At 58.5% G+C, this 19,941-nt stretch overlaps 6 protein-coding genes and 1 non-coding gene across 7 annotated transcripts; 3 read left to right on the top strand and 4 right to left on the bottom strand.

The window, feature by feature from the left end:
- Positions 1-355: 355 nt before the first annotated feature.
- On the bottom strand, positions 356-6,499 carry PSEUBRA_000935 (SNF5/SMARCB1/INI1; the record flags this gene model as incomplete). The annotated part of the gene is made up of 1 exon (XM_016434228.2): positions 356-6,499. One exon carries the CDS (start codon positions 6,497-6,499, stop codon positions 356-358), a length of 6,144 nt encoding a protein of 2,047 aa, XP_016294332.2.
- Positions 6,500-7,706: 1,207 nt separating this feature from the next.
- PSEUBRA_000934 (Autophagy-related protein 9) lies at positions 7,707-10,097 on the bottom strand (the record flags this gene model as incomplete). The annotated part of the gene is made up of 1 exon (XM_016434231.2): positions 7,707-10,097. One exon carries the CDS (start codon positions 10,095-10,097, stop codon positions 7,707-7,709), a length of 2,391 nt encoding a protein of 796 aa, XP_016294330.2.
- Positions 10,098-11,014: 917 nt separating this feature from the next.
- PSEUBRA_000933 (Oxoglutarate/iron-dependent dioxygenase) lies at positions 11,015-12,310 on the bottom strand (the record flags this gene model as incomplete). Its single annotated transcript, XM_016434233.1, has 2 exons — positions 11,015-11,061; positions 11,152-12,310. The coding sequence occupies 2 exons, from the start codon at positions 12,308-12,310 to the stop codon at positions 11,015-11,017; spliced, it is 1,206 nt and encodes a 401-aa protein (XP_016294329.1).
- Positions 12,311-12,864: 554 nt separating this feature from the next.
- Positions 12,865-14,619, top strand: PSEUBRA_000932 (Aldehyde dehydrogenase; the record flags this gene model as incomplete). The annotated part of the gene is made up of 1 exon (XM_059464519.1): positions 12,865-14,619. One exon carries the CDS (start codon positions 12,865-12,867, stop codon positions 14,617-14,619), a length of 1,755 nt encoding a protein of 584 aa, XP_059320898.1.
- Positions 14,620-14,630: 11 nt separating this feature from the next.
- Positions 14,631-15,913, bottom strand: PSEUBRA_000931 (Amidohydrolase 2; the record flags this gene model as incomplete). Its single annotated transcript, XM_016434221.1, has 2 exons — positions 14,631-15,816; positions 15,891-15,913. 2 exons carry the CDS (start codon positions 15,911-15,913, stop codon positions 14,631-14,633), a joined length of 1,209 nt encoding a protein of 402 aa, XP_016294327.1.
- Positions 15,914-16,126: 213 nt separating this feature from the next.
- Positions 16,127-16,230, top strand: PSEUBRA_006438. The gene is made up of 2 exons: positions 16,127-16,164; positions 16,191-16,230. It is a non-coding gene; the product is annotated as a tRNA-Leu (tRNA).
- Positions 16,231-16,607: 377 nt separating this feature from the next.
- Positions 16,608-19,679, top strand: PSEUBRA_000930 (Peptidase M28; the record flags this gene model as incomplete). Its single annotated transcript, XM_016434247.1, has 1 exon — positions 16,608-19,679. The coding sequence occupies one exon, from the start codon at positions 16,608-16,610 to the stop codon at positions 19,677-19,679; it is 3,072 nt and encodes a 1,023-aa protein (XP_016294326.1).
- Positions 19,680-19,941: the final 262 nt, after the last annotated feature.

The raw sequence follows: 19,941 nt of genomic DNA, 5'->3' as shown, positions 1-19,941 counted from the left end.
AAGCCTTCAAGACCGGCAAAACCAGCAAAGCGCTGGATTTTGCGGGGCCCGGCCAAGTGAGCAACAGCAACAGTGCGGGGCAGACTGCTGTTCGGCACGCGTCTGTGCGTTGTTTTCCCCTTTTTGCGCTTTCCTCCAAAGCCGAGCCGGTAACGCGGCTTTGACGGTCGCCCCTCCAGACCTTCCAATTTCTCGCCCTCCCTCACCGCTCTTCGGCTTGCTCAAAGGACACCTGCCAAACCATCCACACACTCTCTCTCAATCATTAAACGTTGAACGAAGTCAATTCATGTAACCGAAACACAACAATACAATACACAAAAACGATGCTGGGGTATGCTTGATCCTCCTCCACTCAGGGTGCCGGTGCATGTGGGACGCTCGGGCTCTTATGTGGCGAACCACCTGCGCCGGGCGATGCTGTGGCGGGCGGACCCGAGTTGCCGTACACCCGCTTGTTGACGTTGGCTCGGTGCAGACGGTTGCGCAGATGAATCTCAAAGTTGTTGAGACTCTCTCCCGGTCCGGGCGTGTACAGCTTGCCTGGGCAGTCGAGACAGCGGACTCGCCACTCGGGTTGGGGCGGGGGTGGCACGCCGGCGGGACGGGGTCGTTGCTGAATCTCGAACCGGTCGTTCGGGTAGCGAGCTTTCAGCGCGGCGCCTGACTGGCTGAGCCAGTCGGGAGGCGTAGCGCCTGGGATGGCTGCCATGCGCGGCGAGGCGTTCGACATGGTCGGTGTACCGGCAGCAGCCGACTGAGCGGACGGCGAGCCGGCCATGACTACCGCAGCAGCAGAGGGAGCGTTGCCGAGCGCAGACGCAGATGTGTCGACGGTGTCAGTGCTGGCTTCGCCCGCAACGTCCGCTTCCTTCTTGACGTCTGCTTCGTCGTTGGCCGCCATCGGCGGTGCCGCAGCCGCTCCCGCTTCCGTGCCAGCTTCAGCCGAAGCAAAAGCGGCTGTCACCTTGTCGCGCGCACTCTCGGCTGCTGCTCGTCGTACAGGCTGAGGGGTCTCCTCATTGACAACCGACTGCGACGCCGACTTGCGAGATCGCGGCCCTGGCTCGGGACTGCTCGATCTCGAAGACGAGTCGCTGTCGTCCGGGCTTCCTACCATCTCGAACGGCAGATCCTCGTCGGAATGATCGCCGCCATCACCGCGGCTCACCCCACGTGACGACGCCGGGGGTCGGCCTCTTCGTCGCACCCCGTTGCCATCCACGCCCATCGAGTCGTCTCCGCCCGCCTTGGGCGTGTCGGCAGCGCTCGCGGGCTCCGTCGAGTCCTCCTGTTCTCCCAGCGCGTTGAGCAGCGCAGTGTCGATGACCGGGTTCGAGATGCCCATCTTGCGGTTCAGCGTCTGCTGCTGCTTCAAGTGGACCAGCGGATCGCGCGTGTACTCCAAGAAGATGACCTTGCGGTGACGGTGGTAGTATTTGCCGCATGGCCCACACAGCGACTTGTCGCCCAGAGGTCCCTTTCGTCGACCTGGCGCCAGTGTGCCAGGAATGCCGCAATTCGAACAGTGCCACATGCCCTCGTGGAAGTTGGGATGTTGTCGCTCCAAGTCCTCGGGACGCACGTTGTTGCGCTGCGCGTATGAGAGCGAGACCAGCTTGGGAGCTTGCTTCTCTGCCTGCGAGCCAGTCGCCTGGTTCTCGGGCGAACGAGCACGCTTCTTGGCTTCTTCCTCCGTGTACTCAGGGGCAAACTTGGGTCCGCCAGGGTCTGAATCGCGACCCAGACCACCGGGAAAGTCGAAGTGGATGGCGTGGTGGTTGACCTTGGGCTTCTTGCGATCAGGCAGACCAAGTCCCTCGGGACCCGGTGTGGGCGTGTCCAGGTCATGAGCCTGCGATGGTGCGATTGATGCGTTGGCGGCTGCAGCTGCTGCTCGGCGCGTCGACATGCCACCGTATCGATCGCTGAGACCATTAGCGTTCTGAAGCGCATTGGCGGCATCGGGTTGTGCCGTCTGGATGCCAAATACAGCTGGCGTGCGTTGCGTCTTTTGGGGATCGCGGTCGGGCAGGTTGATGCCGCGACGACCACGAGTCTGACGACGCTTTCGGCGTGCCTCGCGCTCGCGCTCGCGGTCCAGACGATCGATCTCGGCTTCGGTGAGCTGGAGCAGGCGAGGCGTAAAGTGATACGACTCGATCTCGCCCCTCGACAGGTTGGACTTGCTGACGGGACCGAGGAAAGCAGCACGCAGCTCTTCATCGGCAATCGGTCGGCCGTCAAAGGTGTGACCCGTCATTGCGAGCGACTTGACGTGTACCGACACTTGCTCTCGGATCGAGTGTGCAATCGCCGTCTTGAACTCGCCAGCAAGGCCGAGATCAGTGGCAAAGGCCTCGGCAAACTTCTCGGCGGCCATAGGGTCCGTCTCGTTGGCGTCCCACTCGAATTGATCGACCAGATTCATCGCACCCACCGTGATGTCGAGCTTGATCATCATGCGCAGCTCTTCAGCCGGGGTCGTGTCGACGATCTCGGGAGGTTCCGATCGCGCATCGTCCTCTTCGCTGCTGTTGTCCTCCACGTGCATAGCGACGTCAGCGTCAGTGCCGTCGGCTCCTGCTTCGGTCGCAGCCGCAGATGGCTTGACACCAAAGGGCACGCAGTCGACCTTGCTTCGCCACTTGGACCACCAAAGGAGATCGTCATCCTCCAGCGAGCCCTTGCCTTCCTTCGTGTCGAGGCCGAAATCGAACGTGGGCTTGGCCTTGAAGGCGCTGGTGGTCTGGTGATCAAGGATCTGCGTGTTGATCTGTTCCTTGATTTGTGGAACAAACACGGACGCCGGCAGTCCGATGTCCTCGCAAATCGACACGGCAAACGCTTCGACGTTGATGTGAGAGTCTTGCGCGTTCCAGGTGAACGTGTCCCGTAGCCTCCAGTGCTCGTGATCAATCTCGAGTCTGATCGGGACCAGATCTTCGCCCTGTTGCGAGACCATCTCCATGAGCGAGCGCTTGAGTGGAATGTGAGGTCGGTGTCCGCGGTGGCCCTGGTCGAGCTCCGCTCGTTTTTGGTTGGGGAAGAGCACGCCGAAGGGTCGGAACGCGTCGCGCGCCAAACCGGAGGTGTCTTCCTCTTCAGGACGCTCCCACCATGCCACCGGTTTCGGCCTGGTGATGCTGCCATCCGTTGCCTTCCTGCGCGGTGGTCTGACCCTGTCGATGCGATCCTTGAGCGACCTTTCCATGTCGTGCTGCTGCTGTCGGAAGAGCTTCTCGTATTCCAGATCACGCTTCATGATGCCAGCCAGCTCGGTCTCTTGATCCGTGGTGAGCGGCGTCCACACTGGCTCGTCCGTCTTGTTGGCCTCGGAGTCGGGCCCGTCGTCTTTGGCATCGGCTGCTTGTTGAGGCCGCATAGCATCGTCGAGCTTGGTGACACGGGTATTGAAATGCGTAATGGGTGTGCCAACCGCCGACTCTTTGGGCGCAGGTCCACCCAGCAGCATTGGCATGTCGGCCAAGTTTGAGGGCACAGTGTGGGCGAAAGCGGGAGTACTGCCGGCCAGCGTGGTAGGCTTGCCAGTGGCAACAGTGGCGTCCGCTGCCGCGTCTTGAGCAGCGGGTGCTTCGCTCGTCGTCGGAACGCCAGGCTGCGCCACAACACCGGGCACGGCTGGAGCAACGGAAAGACCTGCTGCGCCGACTTGAGAAACCTTGCGCCCCTTAAGGGTGGGTGCGACACCGCCAAAGCTGCCAATGAGCTGCGCCTGCGCCGACGGCTGCCCGGCCGCGGCACTTGCTGCAGCCATCATCATGGGATCCGGCGTCGAAGCTGCGATACCTTCCATGCCGGGAGGAGCAGAGCCAGCGATTGGAGGTCTCCTATGGTCTGGCGTAGCGGCAAGGGATGGATCTTGCGCCATCGAGGGACGTCGCCCTTGCTGCTTCAGCATGGGAGGCGTCGCGTCTGGGCCCATTTGAGCTCCACTGGGAGGTCCAAAGCCTGGGGGCAGTTGACCACCCGGTCCTTGTACCATGCCAGGCGGCATCGCCATACCAGGCTGCATCCCTGGAGGGAGTTGCCCTGGAGCAGGAGGGGGTGCCATCAGACCTTGCGGCCCCCCTTGCTGGAATCCGGGCGGCACAGGTCCGCCGCGAGAGTCTGGACGACCAGATGCGCTCAAAGCGAGACTTGGCTGGCGTGGTCGCGGCTTGTTGGCCATGCCTGGGCTGGAAGTGGCTCCGACCGGACCCATGGGCGAAGGCGCACGCATGCTCGAGGGAGAGGCGTGTTGACCCGCTGGTGTGCTTGGACGCTGTCCGTGTGGATGACCGAGCTGAGGTGCAACGAGAGGGGCCTGCTGTTGGTGCATTTGGTGTTGCTGCTGCATCTGCTGTTGCTGCTGTTGCATCGCGAGCATCATTTGCTGTTGCTGCTGCTGCTGAGGCGTCAATGGCGGAGCGCCGAACCCAGGTTGCTGCTGTGATTGCTGCTGTTGCTGTTGGGGAGGCTGAGGCTGCATGGCACCTAACGAAGGCTGTCGCTGAGGTTGCTGCTGCTGTTGCTGACCTGGCACGTTCGGAGCCGAGGGACCGCCTGGTTGCCCGCCTTGTTGGGGAATGAGACCAATTCCACGTGCTTCGTTGATGGTAAGCACCATGCCGCCGTTTGGCATCATCGACGGGTGAGAACCGCCGGGCAAACTTGAAGCTTTGAGGAAGAGATAGCCCATTTGCATGAGCGTGTGCACTGGGGTGAGACCGGAGCCTTCCTGCGCTTTGGCGAGGGCGAGCGCTCTTTGCAAGACAGCGGACTGCTGCTGCGGGTTCAGACTCGGCATCCAATTGGGTGGGACCACCTGCTGTTGCGGTGCTTGACCCGGTTGACCTGGCTGTCCCTGCTGTCCCGGCATCACCATCTGCGGTGGCATCTGCGGTGGCATCTGCTGTGGCTGCTGCTGTGGCTGCTGCTGCTGTTGCTGCGGCATGCTTTGCATCCCAGGGGGCAGGGTGTGCATCTGCGCTGGTGTACCTTGGCCCCCAACTGAGAGACTTGGCGACCGTGTGTGACTCCGCGAGCGTTCGAAAGCGCTGCCAGGGAGGGAAGCACCCTGGATGCCAGCTATTGACGAAGCGCTAGGAGATGGCTGCATGCTTTGGGTCCCAGAGGCGTTCGCGGCCTGCATGACCGGGGTCTGGTTCGGCGCTTGCTGCGACTTGGCAGTGGTCTTCTTTTCAGACTTCTTTCGCGGCGCCTTGGGCTTAGTCGCGGTCGTGGGAGTGGAAGGCACGGGGCCGTTGCCAGCGTTGAGCTGCTGCTGTTGAGTCTGAGGGGTGCCAGGCTGCTGATGCGAAGAGGCAGGAGAGGACTGAGCTGCCTGCATCGCATTCTGGTTGCTGGCCTGCAGATACGCTGGGAGACCGTTTGGTGGCTGGCCTTGTGGAAGCGCAGAGGTCTGTCTGATCGGCGAAGTGCCAGCAGCAGGAGTGCCCCCGGGGAACATATTGGGCTGCTGCTGCTGCTGCTGCTGCTGCTGCTGCTGTTGCTGATTCGACATGCCCCCCATCAACGCAGCGGGATCCATCATGCCGCCCATGTTTCCATTTTGACCCTGCTGAAACATACCAGGGAATTGGCCCTGTTGTGTCGAGCCGCCGGCCTGATTCTGTTGCTGTTGTTGTTGTTGCTGTTGCATCATGAGCTGATTGAAAGCGCCGGGAGGGAAGGCTCCCGGGTTGAGCTGACCGAGCGCCTGCATCGCTTGCATAGCCTGCATAGGGTTCTGCTGGAACATGGCCATCATCTGTGGATTCATCAAAGCGGCGGGGTTGAACTGACCATTTCCGAACTGCTGCTGCTGAGGTTGCTGCTGCTGCTGTTGCGGAGGTTGCTGCTGCTGTTGTCCCATCTGGCCAAAGTTGTTGAACATACCACCTCCGCCGTTCTGCAGCTGAGCGAGCAAGTTCTGTTGCATCTGCTGTTGCTGCTGCGGCTGCTGCTGCTGTTGTTGCTGTGGAGGCCACCGTGACGCTTGGCCGCTCTGTTGCTGCTGTGGTGTGCCTTGACGCTGTTGCTGCTGCTGCTGTTGCTGGAGCTGTTGTTGCTGTTGCAATAGCATCTGCGGGTTGAAGGAAGCCAAAGGATTGTTGCCGCCGCCAGCTGCAGCTGCACGCTGAAGAGCCTGCATGTTGAAGGCTGCGCCGCCAGGATTGTTCTGGTCGAGTCCCATCATGGCCGGGTTGAACATGCCCGGGTTGAAGCGCGCCTGCTGTGGTGTGCTGGGTTGCGATGGTTGCTGTTGCTGTTGCTGTTGCTGCTGTTGTTGAGCCTGTTGTTGCTGTTGAAGTAGCGCGGCAGCCAGCTGTGGGTTGTTCTGCAAGGTGCTGAGGTCGATGCCACCGAACATGGCAGGGTTGATGCCGCCCATGTTGTTGGTGTCCATGCCGCTGCCACCGCCACCTGCATTAGGCTGCGGTTGCTGCTGGCCGAACATGCCGGCAAAGTTGTTGCCGAACATGTTGGGATCCATGACGCGCCGGAGAGCGAGAAAGCCGAGTCAGCGCGCGTTCGCTGATCGACGATGATGCTCTACTTTCGAATCAGGGGGATGCCGATGTCTCGATGGACAAGCTGCTAGTCTCTCGCTGCAGGAGAACAAGGATGCGACGCGAGTCAGAACGTCACGTCGAGCACAGAATCGTTGTAGCCTTGATGAGGTCGAGACGCGCTGAGGCCTTGTCAAGCGACGATCCGATAGCGCGAGAGGGTATCAGTAGCCTAGAAGAGGAGATTGGCTTGATGGCAAGGCATGGGTGGACTCCGAGATCGAGTTTGAGCGAGTCGCGTCCTCGGCTTTGCGAAAGATGACGAAGGATTCGTCCGGCGATACGTGCGACCGATACGTGTGGATGCAAAGGTCGAACCGTCGCAGCTGGTAATCCGTAGCGTGGTGATGGGATCGACTTCTGAGGTAGCTGCGATGATGTTGGTCTACTGGAACGTGGCTGCGGCCGTGGGGAGTTGCGCGCGAATGCGGCGATGTTGTCGAATGCTGGTCGGGCGTCGTGATCGAAGAGCGCAGTCAATTGAGGGAACCAAGGAAGCAATCGCGGAAAGAGAAGAGCGAGAAAAGAAGATGATGACGCGAGTGGGTGAAAGCGAGAAGGTGGTGGTCGAGATGGGGAAGGATCGACGGATGTCACCCAGATGGCAAGAAGGCCGAGCGAGCTAACCAACCACGCTCAGAAGCGTTGGAGACGCGATTTAAAGAGGCAGCAGTAGCAGCACCAGACAGGCGATGAGCCACGATTCCTGAGCCCGATTCGACTTCTGATGGCCTGACTGAGCCTGCTTGACCAACGATGAATCCGGCAGCAGATGGCGACGTCCCTTTTCCATCCGAATTTCCGTCCATTTTCGGCCTCCATTTCAGTCTTTGCGGCAGCAGCTCAGTCTCACAGCTCGTGTATGAGCCTGAAAATCAGAGCCTGTACGCGTCCCTGCTCAGCCCTGCCTTGCAGTCAAAGTGAGGAGCTGCTTTCGGCATCCGCTGCTTCCTGCAGGCGGCTACATCGGTACGCATTCCACTCAGGCGCTCAATCTTCTTGCTGGACCCTGAGCTGGCCGGTGCACATACATATCTGTGGACAGGACGCTTCCTTTGCCGTCTGAGCGATCATCCTTGAGCAGCGATTTGACAAAGTACCCATTGCTGTTGCCGGTGTACACAAATGGAATCACCACCTGCTGCCACCTCCAGCAGCCGCTCCACTGCCCCGATAGATGTGATCGATCAAGTCCTTGACCTTGGCTCCCCCACCAGCGGTCGTAGTCGGGGTCTCTGACTTGGCGAGCCCGTTGCCGTATCCTTGCAACTGCGACGAGGCAACAGGTGCATCTCCGCTTCTCAAGCCATCTTCACCACGATGGATGGATGCTGTGCTCGCATGCGCTGCCGGATCCCAATCCGGATGGTTCGCCCTGAACCCGAGGATGCTCTGCTCCATCTTTCCCTCCCGCATCCCGTTCCGCAGTGCTCGATCCTTCCTCCTTCCGCCGCTCTTCCCCGTCTGATGGATCCCCCTCGCTGCTGCTCCGCCCATCGTACTCGCCGTTGGCTGTCTGGCAAAGTCGAACACCGCAAACGAACACACGTGTCCAAGCCCGTCAATGTGGATGGTGTACTTGCGCAAGAAGTCGATCAAATCCGGCGCGCATGAGGGCAGCGAGAGCCACAACACAAAAGGTGTCGTCACCACGCTCAGCAGCTCCTGGAAGAAGATGTAGATCTTGAGCGTGTACAGCTGCCCGAAGGCCTGATGCACCTGAGCCGAATGGAAGCGCCCCTTCCAGTCTTCGGGCAAGTAGTGCGTGTGTTGGATCACCTCTCGAAGCATCGCTTCTGGTTCGAAGACCAGATGCTCGTCTGGTATCATCCCTCGTGATGCCGCAAGGATCGCACCGAACACTCCAATGTAGAAGAGCACATTGCGCTGCGGGGTGATGTTGAAGTGAACGAAGAGATCCGGATCGATCACCGAGGCCAGGATGAGCACTGCTGTGAAGGAGCCGGCGACGAACGCTACGAAGCGTGCTACGATCGCCGTCTTCTCCTTTGGGAATTGGTCGATGTACTTGGACGCAGGCGCGTACGATGTATGGCATCGCCTTCGGAAGAGATGCGGCAGCTCGTTGAACTCGCGGAACTTCCATCGTGCGTATTGCGTGTACTGCCGTGAACCCAAATTGGAAGGGTCTTTGTGGTACTCTTCAAAATAGCGGAAGAAGGAGTACACCAGCAGGTACAGCACGATGAAGGGCGCAAAGATGGCATTGACCACTGCCATGAAAAGGAATCGTCGTCGCAGTCCTTCGATCAGGTCTGCGCGGTATCGCTCCGAGAGGAATTGATGTCGCACCTGTCCATTCGAGTCGAAAAGGAAGCCAAGCAGGCAGAAGTTGAGATTCCACTCCAGGCTCCGCGTCAATGCCGGACTCCTGTTGCGAAGGCCGGGCACGGAGAGGTCGAGGATGTTTTCGTTGAAAAGGGCGATGAGATAGTTCTCCTGTCGCATGAGTCGATTGGCGACGTCGTGTGCGTCCAGCCTTTGCTGTTGAGAAGGTCGTAACGCAGACGCGCGATCACCCAGCTCGATCTCGTCGGCGGAGCTGAGTGAGGTGTTCGGATGCTGTTCGCGCAGAGCTGAGATGCGGTTCACCACTTCATGCCATGGGATCGACTGCACATCAGCATCAGGAATGCCTAGAAGTTGCTCGTAGAAGCGGTGCATGGCTCGGAGTCTCGATAGTCCGAGCACAAACTGCACCACCTGCCATCCGACTGCTGCAAGCAAGAGGACAACGATGAATGTGGCGAAAGGCGAGAAGCCTGCGACGCAGTGTCCCACAATGACATCGCTTAATTGTCCGTCATGACGGATGGCAGAGTAGTCGATGCATCCGAACAAGAACGTGGAGAAGGAGATGACAAAGGCCACCGTGAGCAGATTGAGCGAGCGCGATAGGGCAATGCAGATGGCGCCACGACCGACATAGTAGGCGTAGACTTCTTGAAGGAAGGAATCGAGGTTATCGACGTTGGCCCACATCCAGAGGGCTTTCTGCTTTGCACTGAGACCACCGACGGCGGAAGCCCGTGAGCGAGGGTCTGACGGGTTGGTTTTCTGCTTGCGTGACCTGCTTGACCCGCGAGATGTCGATGTGGTGGAGCGTCGAGAGTCGCCAGCTATGAGACCGAGCTCTTCATCAGAGAGAAGATCTTCGGGATCTTGTTCGCCTTCATCGTCGCCGCCGTCGTCGTGATCTCGGATGGGAGCATGGGAGCGATGGCTGCCGGTACCATTGGCGTTGTGCGGATGACTGCCATGGGTCGGGTGCTGGCTGCTTGATGCTCCAGCCAAAGAAGCTACGCTGGGCTGGATACTTTCATGATACGACTCTTCGCGAATGTCATCCTGACGAGGACGGATGGTACTTCGATACAAGCTGGTGGATGGATGGACGATGCGTGATTGCTCGAATATGGATGCCTTGAGGCTGCTCGTTGAGGGTGGTGGTAGTGGCTGTTCGGGGCGATCTGGATCTGCAAAGGGCGAGTCACGATCCATCCTGGCTCATTTTGCGTGGAGTCAGAGGCAGTCTCTGTGAATCGATGGTGGAGAGAGTGAGCGTAGCAAGCGGATACGGACAGATGATGGTCGAGTGTGTCGGTGTTGGACCCTTGATAACGAGTTGGCTGAGCGTGAAATCTGTCGCGCATTTGGCTGCATCTGGTCAACGTCGCCGCCTGCAACCGCACATTTTCTGCTGCACCGCTTCAAGCCTCCACTCTCAACGCTCAGACCCCGCATCAACCGCTTTTTCTAGCCACCGCTTCTTTCACACATTCCTCGATCTGACACTCTTGAGAATTGGGCATCACCACGTGATCTACGCTTTGAATTTTTTGCGATTCTGACTGCGGACCTGCTGAGAAGAAGCCTGTCAGTGAGGATAAAGATGCACCTCGAACCGCGAAACCTTCCTTTCTTCTCTTCCTCGTGCAGCAAACTTCTGACCGCCTAGTGTTGCTCCCTCGGCCTGAAGTGTGTCCTTTCCGGGACATGCTTCTTCGCTTTTCCATGGCCAAGAGGTGAGCGTCAATGGTGGTCTAGATCAACTCGCGACTCCAGGGGGCTCGTTCTATACCATGTTTGCTGAGCCCTCGCACCGCTTTTGTCCAGTCGCATCTCGGGAGCGTTTCTTAGCAGGGACCGCTTTCGAGGACTGGGTAGGTCCGCGATCCAACGTCTTAGCACCCATGCTCCCTCTTGCTCCCCCTTTTACGAGGAAGGGCGAGGGAGTGGGTCGGTGGTTGGTACATTTCCCTTTTCTCTCGACCTCAATCTCAGCACGCCCACTCTTGTACATTCAGCACACAGCAATCGCAAACGTCAGTCGATATCAGCCTTCTGCAGTTTCAACACTATCATACAAATCAGAGGTGACGTTCAGGGACAGCCAGTGGAAGTCAGGGCTCGGTAGCTCATACATAGGTCTCGCTCAGACGCTTGGCGAGGTAGTCTTTGGTCACTGATGGGAGAATACGGTGAGGAAAGAATCAAGTCTACGGTCAGCTCGCATGCTTCTCTGGAATGCAACGCCATGATCAATGATACTCACAGATGCGCTCGTACTTGGGGCCATCCGTAGAGTCGAAGCTGGGCAGCGCTTCGATGAGCTGATTCTCGTTAGGGTTGCAAAAGAAGGCGATCGAGTATCGTGTTGGTGTGTATTCCGCTTTGGCATCCACAGCCTGAGGAGCCTTGACGCGGTGCAATGTCGAGCGCAGCTGATCGTTGGACCATCGAGCCAAGAGGTCGCCGACATTGACGACGATGGTCCCTGGGATTGGGTCCGCGGAGTGGTAGACACCCGTGTGCGGATTCTTGGCCTCCAACCCACCCACGCTGTCCTGGAACAGCAACGTGATGGAGCCGTAGTCGCTGTGCTCGCCCGCCCTCGCCGAGCCTTCCACCTTGAGCTTGTCCGTCTTGACACTGGGGTAGTGGAGCAGACGCAGCGTGTGCCACTCCTCGTTGCACTTGTCGGCAAAGAATTGAGCATTCAGTCCGAGACCAATGGCGATGGACGACATGACCTTCATGTGGAGCTCGTGAGCAGCCGTCTGGAAGGCGCGCATCGTCTCCTTGAAGTGCGGCACATCGCCTTCTGCTGGCCACTCGTTCTTCCACACTGGGTCGTGATCGTTGCCGATCTCGAGCGACTCCTTGTAGTCGGGTGTCTGTTCACGAAGTGCCGCAATCTCTTCTGCTGAAGTGGCGTTTGTAACGCGCTCTCGTCCCTCAGCGACGTAGCCTCGGTTGGCACGGGGATCCTTCCATGCCAGCTCATCCTTCTTGTTGATCGGCAACTCGAAGAACTCAGCTGATTTAGCGAAGGTCGAGTCGATCTGCTGGGCAGAGATGCCATGGTTGCTGAGGTAGGCGAACCCCGATGATTTGAAGGCTAGGGTGAGCTCGTGTGATGTCCTCGCTCGGTCTGCGTCGGTGGCGTCGGGTCGAACAAAGGCGGAAAAGTCGATCACTGGAATCACAAAGTGGGGCGTAGTGGTCTGTGTTGCCAAGGAGCGCTTCGAAAGGGCAGGCTGAAGGGATGGCGAGGCTCGACTGGCTACGTTCGGCCTCGCTACAGCTGCCAAGGGCGCTGCGCGAGTTTGGTATGCTCGGACCGGCAGTGTCGACCTCGAGGCCGACGCTGAGGTCGATGCGATGCTGGTACGGACCGCCGGGCGGAGAAGAGGCGTGAGGCTGCGGATCATTGTTGACTATGGTGCGAGATGATGGTCGGCAAGTTGCACGAGAGCATGGGGAGGACCCTTTCTGGGGATCAAGAAGCGCATTTATCACTCACGCGACTGTGCCCCATCGACCCCGCGTCTTTCGGGCAGACGGAAAAGCTCTCTGCTCACTCGTCTCGCTCCTTCTCAGTGTCAGAAAACGTCGCCCAGAATGCCGAGCATCCTTCTTGTCCTGCATGGCCCATCGTAGTGCCACCTCAGCAGCAACGCAAGAGAGCCATCCAAGACTCGCTCATGACCGGCCGATTAGGGTTTGTCGTTGCCGAGTGTTGGAGTTGTGATTTTAGGGTTTTGCCTTTTTCATTATCACTTTTCTGTGCGATAAGAAAAAAGAGCGTTCCGAGCTTCCGTTGAGGCGCACGGAGCAACCAACCTCGAGCTTCTTCCTTCTGGCCAATGATGCCCTCAAGCACGAGACATGGCTTGGCTAGGAACAGTCATCATCGAAGACCAGCATGTTTAGGATAGCACAGGCAAGCACCATGTCTCTGAAGAGCGGGGTCTGCCGTCCGCTGATGAGTTCAGCTCCACGGACGGCTCGCACAGCCTCGAGGATAGCACGCTTCTCCTCGTCAGCCTCGAGCTCTCGAGATGCACACCCATGGATCAGCGGCCGCTTCGATCAAGAGGCTTCGATATCTTACGCAGCAAAGCTCGCCATCACTGATCCCGCTAGAGCAAGCCAGATCGGCTCAATAGCCATTCCAACGAGCAGCCAAGTCCAAAAGGCACTCGATCACGCCAACTCGGTCTTTGCGTCAGGTCACGGCGAATGGTCCTCTCCCGACTCGGTCCACTTTCGATCCGAGTGTCTTTATCGTCTGGCACAGATCTTACGGCAGCGGGCTCCAGAGCTTGCCATGCTCGAAAGCCAGCAGACGGGTCGCTGCATCCGAGAGTTCCGTGCGCAGCTCGCAAGGCTCTACGAATGGTTCGAATACTACTCGGCCCTTATCCGTGTTGGAGAGGGGAGCACGCTGCCATTACGCGGTCAGCTGCTGGGATACAAAGCACGACGTCCGCTTGGTGTCGTACTGCAGATCACGCCCTTCAACCATCCACTGCTGATTGCGGTCAAGAAGCTTGCCGCAGCGCTAGCGGCGGGCAACAGCGTCATTGTCAAGCCCAGTGAAGTGGCTCCTCTCACCGTGCTCGAGCTCGGTCCCATGACACAAGAGGCAGGCATCCCAGACGGCGTGGTTCAGATCCTACCCGGTGCGGCTGAGACAGCAAAGCAGCTGGTCGAGTCGCCATACATTCGCAAGATCGATTTCACGGGCGGAACAAGAGTCGGCACGCTTTTGTCAGAGCAGGCCGGCAAGCGGCTGATCCCCATCACCACCGAGCTTGGGGGCAAAGCGCCACTGATCGTAATGGAAGACTGTCCGGTCGATCTGGCGGTCAACGGTGCGTCCTTCGCTGCATTCGTGGCAAGTGGGCAGACATGCGTCTCAGCGACCAGGATATCGGTTCACGAGAAGATCTTTACGGCATTCCTGGATCGCTTTGCTGAGAGAGCCAACAACATCTCCAGCCGTATGGGCAATCCTCAGAATGCGGACGCGCTGCTCGGCTCGCTAATTAGCGCTGCGCATGCAGACAAGGTCGATGCGATAGTTCAGGGCGTCACGACTCCAAGGAGGAGCTCCGCATCTGTGTGGGAATGCGTTGCTGGCGGGCGGAAGCCGAACGGCGCTTCTTTCGACGGTCACGATCTGGCAGCATCTGGCGCCTTCTACCCGCCCACCATACTGATTCCTGCTGGCACGTCTTCCGACCCTAGCTCTCTATCATCGCCAGCAGAGCAAGCCGTCCGCAGCAGCACCCTCTGGCAGGAAGAAGTCTTCGGACCCGTCGTCTGCGTCGTGCCCTTCCGCGACGATGCACACGCCATTGAGCTGGCCAACGACAGCCGCTTTGGTCTCGGTGCCAGCGTCTGGACGGCCGACCACGCGCGCTTCCATCGGATGGTGCCTCGTATCAAGGCAGGCATCGTCTGGCTCAACACGCATCATCGCAATGACCCTTCGAGCCCGTGGGGCGCCATCGCTCCCACTGGCAACTTTTCAGGAAGTGGCACGGCGAGCCTTGGTGCCAACCCGTCAGGTATTGGCAGAGAGAACGGACTCGAAGCGCTGAATGCATACAGCACAGTGCAGAGCATCACGATCAACTACGCAGACCACGAGACGATGCGCTCTTCAGAGGATTGGTTCGGTCCTGCCGACAAAGGCGCCGCTTCGTCACAGCCACCGGTACGATACGGATGATTTGCAATACACTATAGACCGAACAACCTGACGGCATTCTTGCCAAAAACGCCCATCTTGGCCGACTGCGACCAGGACGGAACATCGCTGATCGCCTCGAGATTCTCTGTGACTGACCTCCACGTCTCGGTCTGATCATCCGTGATGACAGTGCCATCCTCCTTGGTGGGCGGAAAGAACGGGTGGTCTGTACCGAACATCATCCTCTGCACGCCCACCTCGACCATGTCCTGAATCTTGCCCCCTTTTGCGTCCGTGCCCGACCCGTAGCGTTCCGCGCGACCGATGATCCTATCGACCGCCTCGAGTTCCTCTGGCCCATAGGCGACCGCGTCGTAGTAAAGCTTGCCGAGGTAGTAGCGAGGATCGTGTTTGAGGCGATTGCAGACGTGTGGGTCGTGAGCGACACAGCTCGCCAGTCTCGAGGAAAGGATTGGCAAAGCGCCCCCGGAGTGGGCTACCAGCAGCTTAAGGTTTGGGTGACGGTCGAACACGCCTGCGAGGATGAGTCGAGTGGTCGCGGCAGCTGTCTCGAACGGGAAACCTAGGGCGAGGGGGAGGACGTGCCCGTTGTCCTGCGCACCCCATAGACCGTCCGGCTTGGAAGCGTCGGCACCCACGCCGTAGTGTGGGTGGAGGAAGAGGACGAGGCCCAACTCGGCCGCTTTCTCCCACACGGGTTCGAGGGCCGGATCGTCCAACCCCTTGCCAAGACCTCTGGAGCCGAGAATCGCACCGCATAAGCTGGGCGACTGCTTGATCACCTCAAGACTTTTGACAACCTCCTTTGGCTCCACTCCGTCTGCCAAAGGCATGATGCCGAACGCCTTCATCCTCCTTGCCACCTCCACCTCTCCCTTTGCCTCTGCGGAGAACAGCTTCGTAGCATCAGCACAGTACTGTTCGAGATCAGCATTGCACTCGTACGCCGAAGTGACAGCTTGAGGTGCATCCAGAAAGTCCAACCACGGATTGGCGAGCGAGACGATGCTGATATCGATGGCGTGCCGGTTCATGAACGAGGCCTTGTTGCGCACGTCCCAGTACTGCGGTCCAACGGTTCGACCGCCCAACACCTCCTGCGGCAGGATGGCAAGCTTCTCGGATCCATCGGGCGAGTTGGTGTGGATGCGCGGATTGACCGTGCGCGAGCGCAGAAGCGAGACTAGACGCTTGGTGTAAATGTGCGTGTGACAGCTGTTAGAAGGTGGAACGGAAGGGTGTCAGTGGCTCCGCCTCTGGCTGCTGCCTGCAAGCCTGGGAGGACTTACTCGACAAGGATTCTTTTGCTCATCTTGCGTGCCCTTGAATGTATTGGTGATGGTGACAGAGTGATAGATGGCAGCAGAGTTTCGCCAAAGCTGCTCGATTGTCAGGCAGTGTCAATCTTGAGCAAGAAGCGACCAACACTTTCTTCCGAGCAGCCGACAAGGGTCCACAGATAAGCTTGAACATAGACAGAACACACGATATATATATGCACACCCCAGACATGCTGACATGAACGGGCAAGATGGCCGAGTGGTCTAAGGCGTAGCATTAAGGAAGATATTCTGAGTGTTCAGGAAAACCTGCTATCTTCGGGCGTGGGTTCGAATCCCACTCTTGTCACCATTCTTTTTTTTTGCTTTTGCTGTTCGTACAGTACAGCAACTGTTTAGTCTTTTGAGTCTCTTCCTAGAAGACCTTCTTTTTGAGTTATTTCCGTGAGCAAGGAGGAACAGTGGCAGGATAGTGGCCGGATGTCGTGTGAGATGAACGGGAAGAGCGAGCTTACACGCGTGGTTGCCGAGGTGCGACAGTTGAGCTTCGCCGCCTTGCCCCGCTTTTCCATCCTGCGGAAGCCTCGAGTGCGGGATCTATTTGGCCGAAAGCGCTCAGACCGCGTTTTGGAAGAACTCAGTCGCGGTTACCACCCAAGTCTCCCCTCTCTCCTCCCTTTCTTCTGCTACCATTACCTTCACCTCGCCCACGGTCGTCCTCAAGAGATGCCGTCCAAACGCAAGGGCAATACGCCCAAGAAGCAGGCAGCCCCCGCTCGAGCTCCAGCTGCTGCTGCTGCTGCTGCTCCAGCTCCGGCTGCTGGCTCCACCGGTATCACCCTTCCACCAGCTACTTCGTCCAACGGAAGACCCCTCGCGGCAGCACAGGCGCCCATAGCTGAGCAGTATCGTGCTTACGCTGATGCTAAACGTGCTCGTCAGATCGACCCCGAGAACTACACCCGCACGCCCAAGTCGGGCCTTCTCGTGCTCATCCTCTTAGGCCTCTTCTCCTTCTTCGGCTCGGTGTCGCTCTATCTCCACTACAAGCTGCCTACTCCGCGTGGCCCGACCACCATCATCGCATCCGGTGTCACTCCTGCTGATGCCGCTCCCTACCACCCTCCTGTGCCCGGGGTTGTGCCTGCCAACAAGGTCAGCGAGTCCAACAACTTTCACGAGCTCTTCTCCGAGGGCAATGCCGTCGGTGTGATGCAGTACCTCTCCGTCGACATCGGCTACCGAATCGTAGGCACCAAGGAGCATGTCGAAGCCGAGGACTGGCTCGAGGACATTCTGCGTCGATATGAAGGCTATCACAACACTGGCACCCCCGAGCTGCCTGGCCGCACCCAGGTAGAGGTCTTCAAGCAGATCGGCGACGGTGCACATCGTTTCGACTTCATGTCCAACGTCGTCTGGAAGCGATACTACTCCATGTCCAACCTTGTTGTGCGCATCTCGGACGGTACGGACGAAAGCAAGGCCAATAGTCTGCTGCTTAACGCCCACCTCGACAGCACGCTGCCCAGTCCCGGTGGAGCCGATGACGGTGTTGGTGTCGCTATCCTCCTCGAAGCTCTTCGCACGCTTACTCTTCCCAACACGGGACGCAAGCTCTACAACTCGGTCGTACTGCTCTTCAATGACGGCGAAGAATCGCTTCAGGATGCCAGCCACCTGTACATCACGCAGCACAACCAGACCAATGCGGGTGTCAAAGCGGTCGTCAACCTCGAGGCCTGCGGTACCAGCGGTCCTGAACTGCTCTTCCAAGCCACAAGCAAAGAGATGATCGAGGCGTACTCTCACGTTCCTCACCCCTTCGGCACCGTGCTTGCCAACGACGTCTTCTCGACTGGCCTCATCCTGTCCGATACTGATTTCCGTCAGTTTGTCGAATACGGCAACGACCTCAGCGGTCTCGACATGGCGCTCGTCGGCAATTCGTACTACTACCACACACGCAGAGACACTCCGACCTATCTCGAGCCTGGTGCCACCCAACACTTTGGTGAGAACACGCTGGCCATCATCGAGCACCTCTGCCTCAAGAACGCCAGCTCCAACTCGCTCCGCTCCATCGAGCCTCACCAGTCGCGACACACGCTGCCCGTCTATTTTTCGATTGCCGGTCGATACTTTGTGCTTCTGCAGAACAAGGCGTTCAAGAGCATCGTCATGGGTCTTTCCGCCTTCATCAACTTCCAGCTCTCCTCGGTGGTTCGCTCTGAGTCAGCCATCGGTGCGCTCAACCTCACCATTCTCAGTGCCGTCTCTGCAATCCTGTCCATGATCGGTGCGGCACTCAGTGCCAACATCGTCGCTGTCATCATGACCAAGGTGCTGGGCAAGGGCATGTCGTGGTATTCGCACGAATTCTTCCCCATCGTGCTGTACGGACCTCCTGCCTTAGCTGGCATTCTGACCGTGCAGCTGATCACGTCGAAGCTGGTCAAGCCGCACAAGCGACCTTACCTCGAGCGATCGAGTCTCTCCGGTCTCGGCATCTTCTTCAACCTCGGCCTGCTCGGTATGAACGCCTTCGGCATCGGTAGCGCCTACCTCATGGCTCTCGCCTCGTTCACGTTTACCATCGTCACGACGCTCAACGATTTCGTGATTATCGGTATCGGGGCGATCGAAGAGAAGCTCGTTGCACCGGACAACCGGGTCTCGGCGTGGGTGTACCCGGTGATGACGATCATCCCCGGCACGATCGGTGTGGAGGGCATGGTGAGCTTCTTGGACCTCTTCGTCCCGCTTACGGGTAGGATGGGCGAGATCTCCCCTGCCGATCACATCATTGCGAGCATCGTAGCTGTGCTCGCGTTCCTCTGTTTGCCTATCGTCATCCCCCTCTCTCACCGATACACGAGCGAGAACCTCCAACGCACCATCGTTGGCTTGCTCGGTCTCACCGCTGCCATCATGGCCGTGTTTGCCAGTCCCGGCTGGAAGCCGTTCGACGAAGCCCACCCCAAGCGTCTCTTCGTGCACCAGGTCGAGAACATCACTTCGAACGAATGGTTCATGAACGTTGGCGCGGCGGATCCTGCACCGGGCTTCCGGGCGCTGGCCAACGAGTTGCAGTCGGATCTCGGCATCCCTTCCCAAAGCCACGCAGCGTTGATGGAGATGAACGACTACAATTCCGACTTTGACATTCTCTACCCGGTCTCGGCCTTTTTGACGCCGTACAAGTTTCAGCTTCCCACGCCTGCCTCCTATCGCACCAGGTACGCCGCCCCTGCCCCCGAGAGCAACCACTTTACGGTCAAGGCGGTGAACGAGGTGCTCGATGTCGAGGCTGGAACGAGATCTTTGACGCTCGAGATGACCCACCCGGGTGTAATCTGGAGTGTCGTCGCGTTTGATGCCGAGATTCTTTCGTGGAACCTTCCCTCCGCCCCTCCGGCGGGATACCAGAGACATCATCTCAAGAGCGTGGCGCGTCACGGCATCTACACGTGGTCTGTCGACCTTACTTTGCGACTCACACCCGAGGCGCTGACCGCTGCCAAAGCGCGAAGCGGTGGAATCACTTCGCTCTTCGCAAAGTCATCCAGCGGCAAGCTCATCAAGTCTTCAGGGCAGGTGGAGAGAGACCCTTCGAGACTGTGGATCGACGCATCGGGTCTCGTAGCAGACGAGATGTATCCTCAGCACAAGCAGAATCGCGGTGCCGAGAGGCCGGCGATGGAGACGTTTATCAAGATGGACGAGCTGATGCAGAAGACGCATCCGGAGATCGATGTGATGATGCTGACGGTGGTGGCGGGCGTGTTCGAGGCGTGAAAGTGGGGGGATTGTGCGATGCTTCTGTCTTTGTCTGCTTGTGCAAACGCTGTCAATAGAAACCTTGTATCTGTGCTGCTGCTGCATGGTATGAGATTGCGCTTGTGTTGGTGAGCGAGGTCCCCCGTCTTAACAGCTTTGGATTTTTGGCACCCTTTTGCCTCTAGGAATTTTTCCTGAAAGCTGCAGGTCCGGTCACCTAAAAAAAAGTTGATCTGCTCCACACTTTCTTCTCAAGCCTTTCAACACCATACCTTCTACC

This window comes from Kalmanozyma brasiliensis (genome assembly GCF_000497045.1).
Source record: "Kalmanozyma brasiliensis GHG001 unplaced genomic scaffold PSEUBRA_SCAF11, whole genome shotgun sequence".
Lineage (NCBI taxonomy): Eukaryota > Fungi > Basidiomycota > Ustilaginomycetes > Ustilaginales > Kalmanozyma > Kalmanozyma brasiliensis.
The sequence above is the reverse complement of the archived record's forward strand: the minus strand, read 5'-3'. Positions and strand labels throughout refer to the sequence as shown.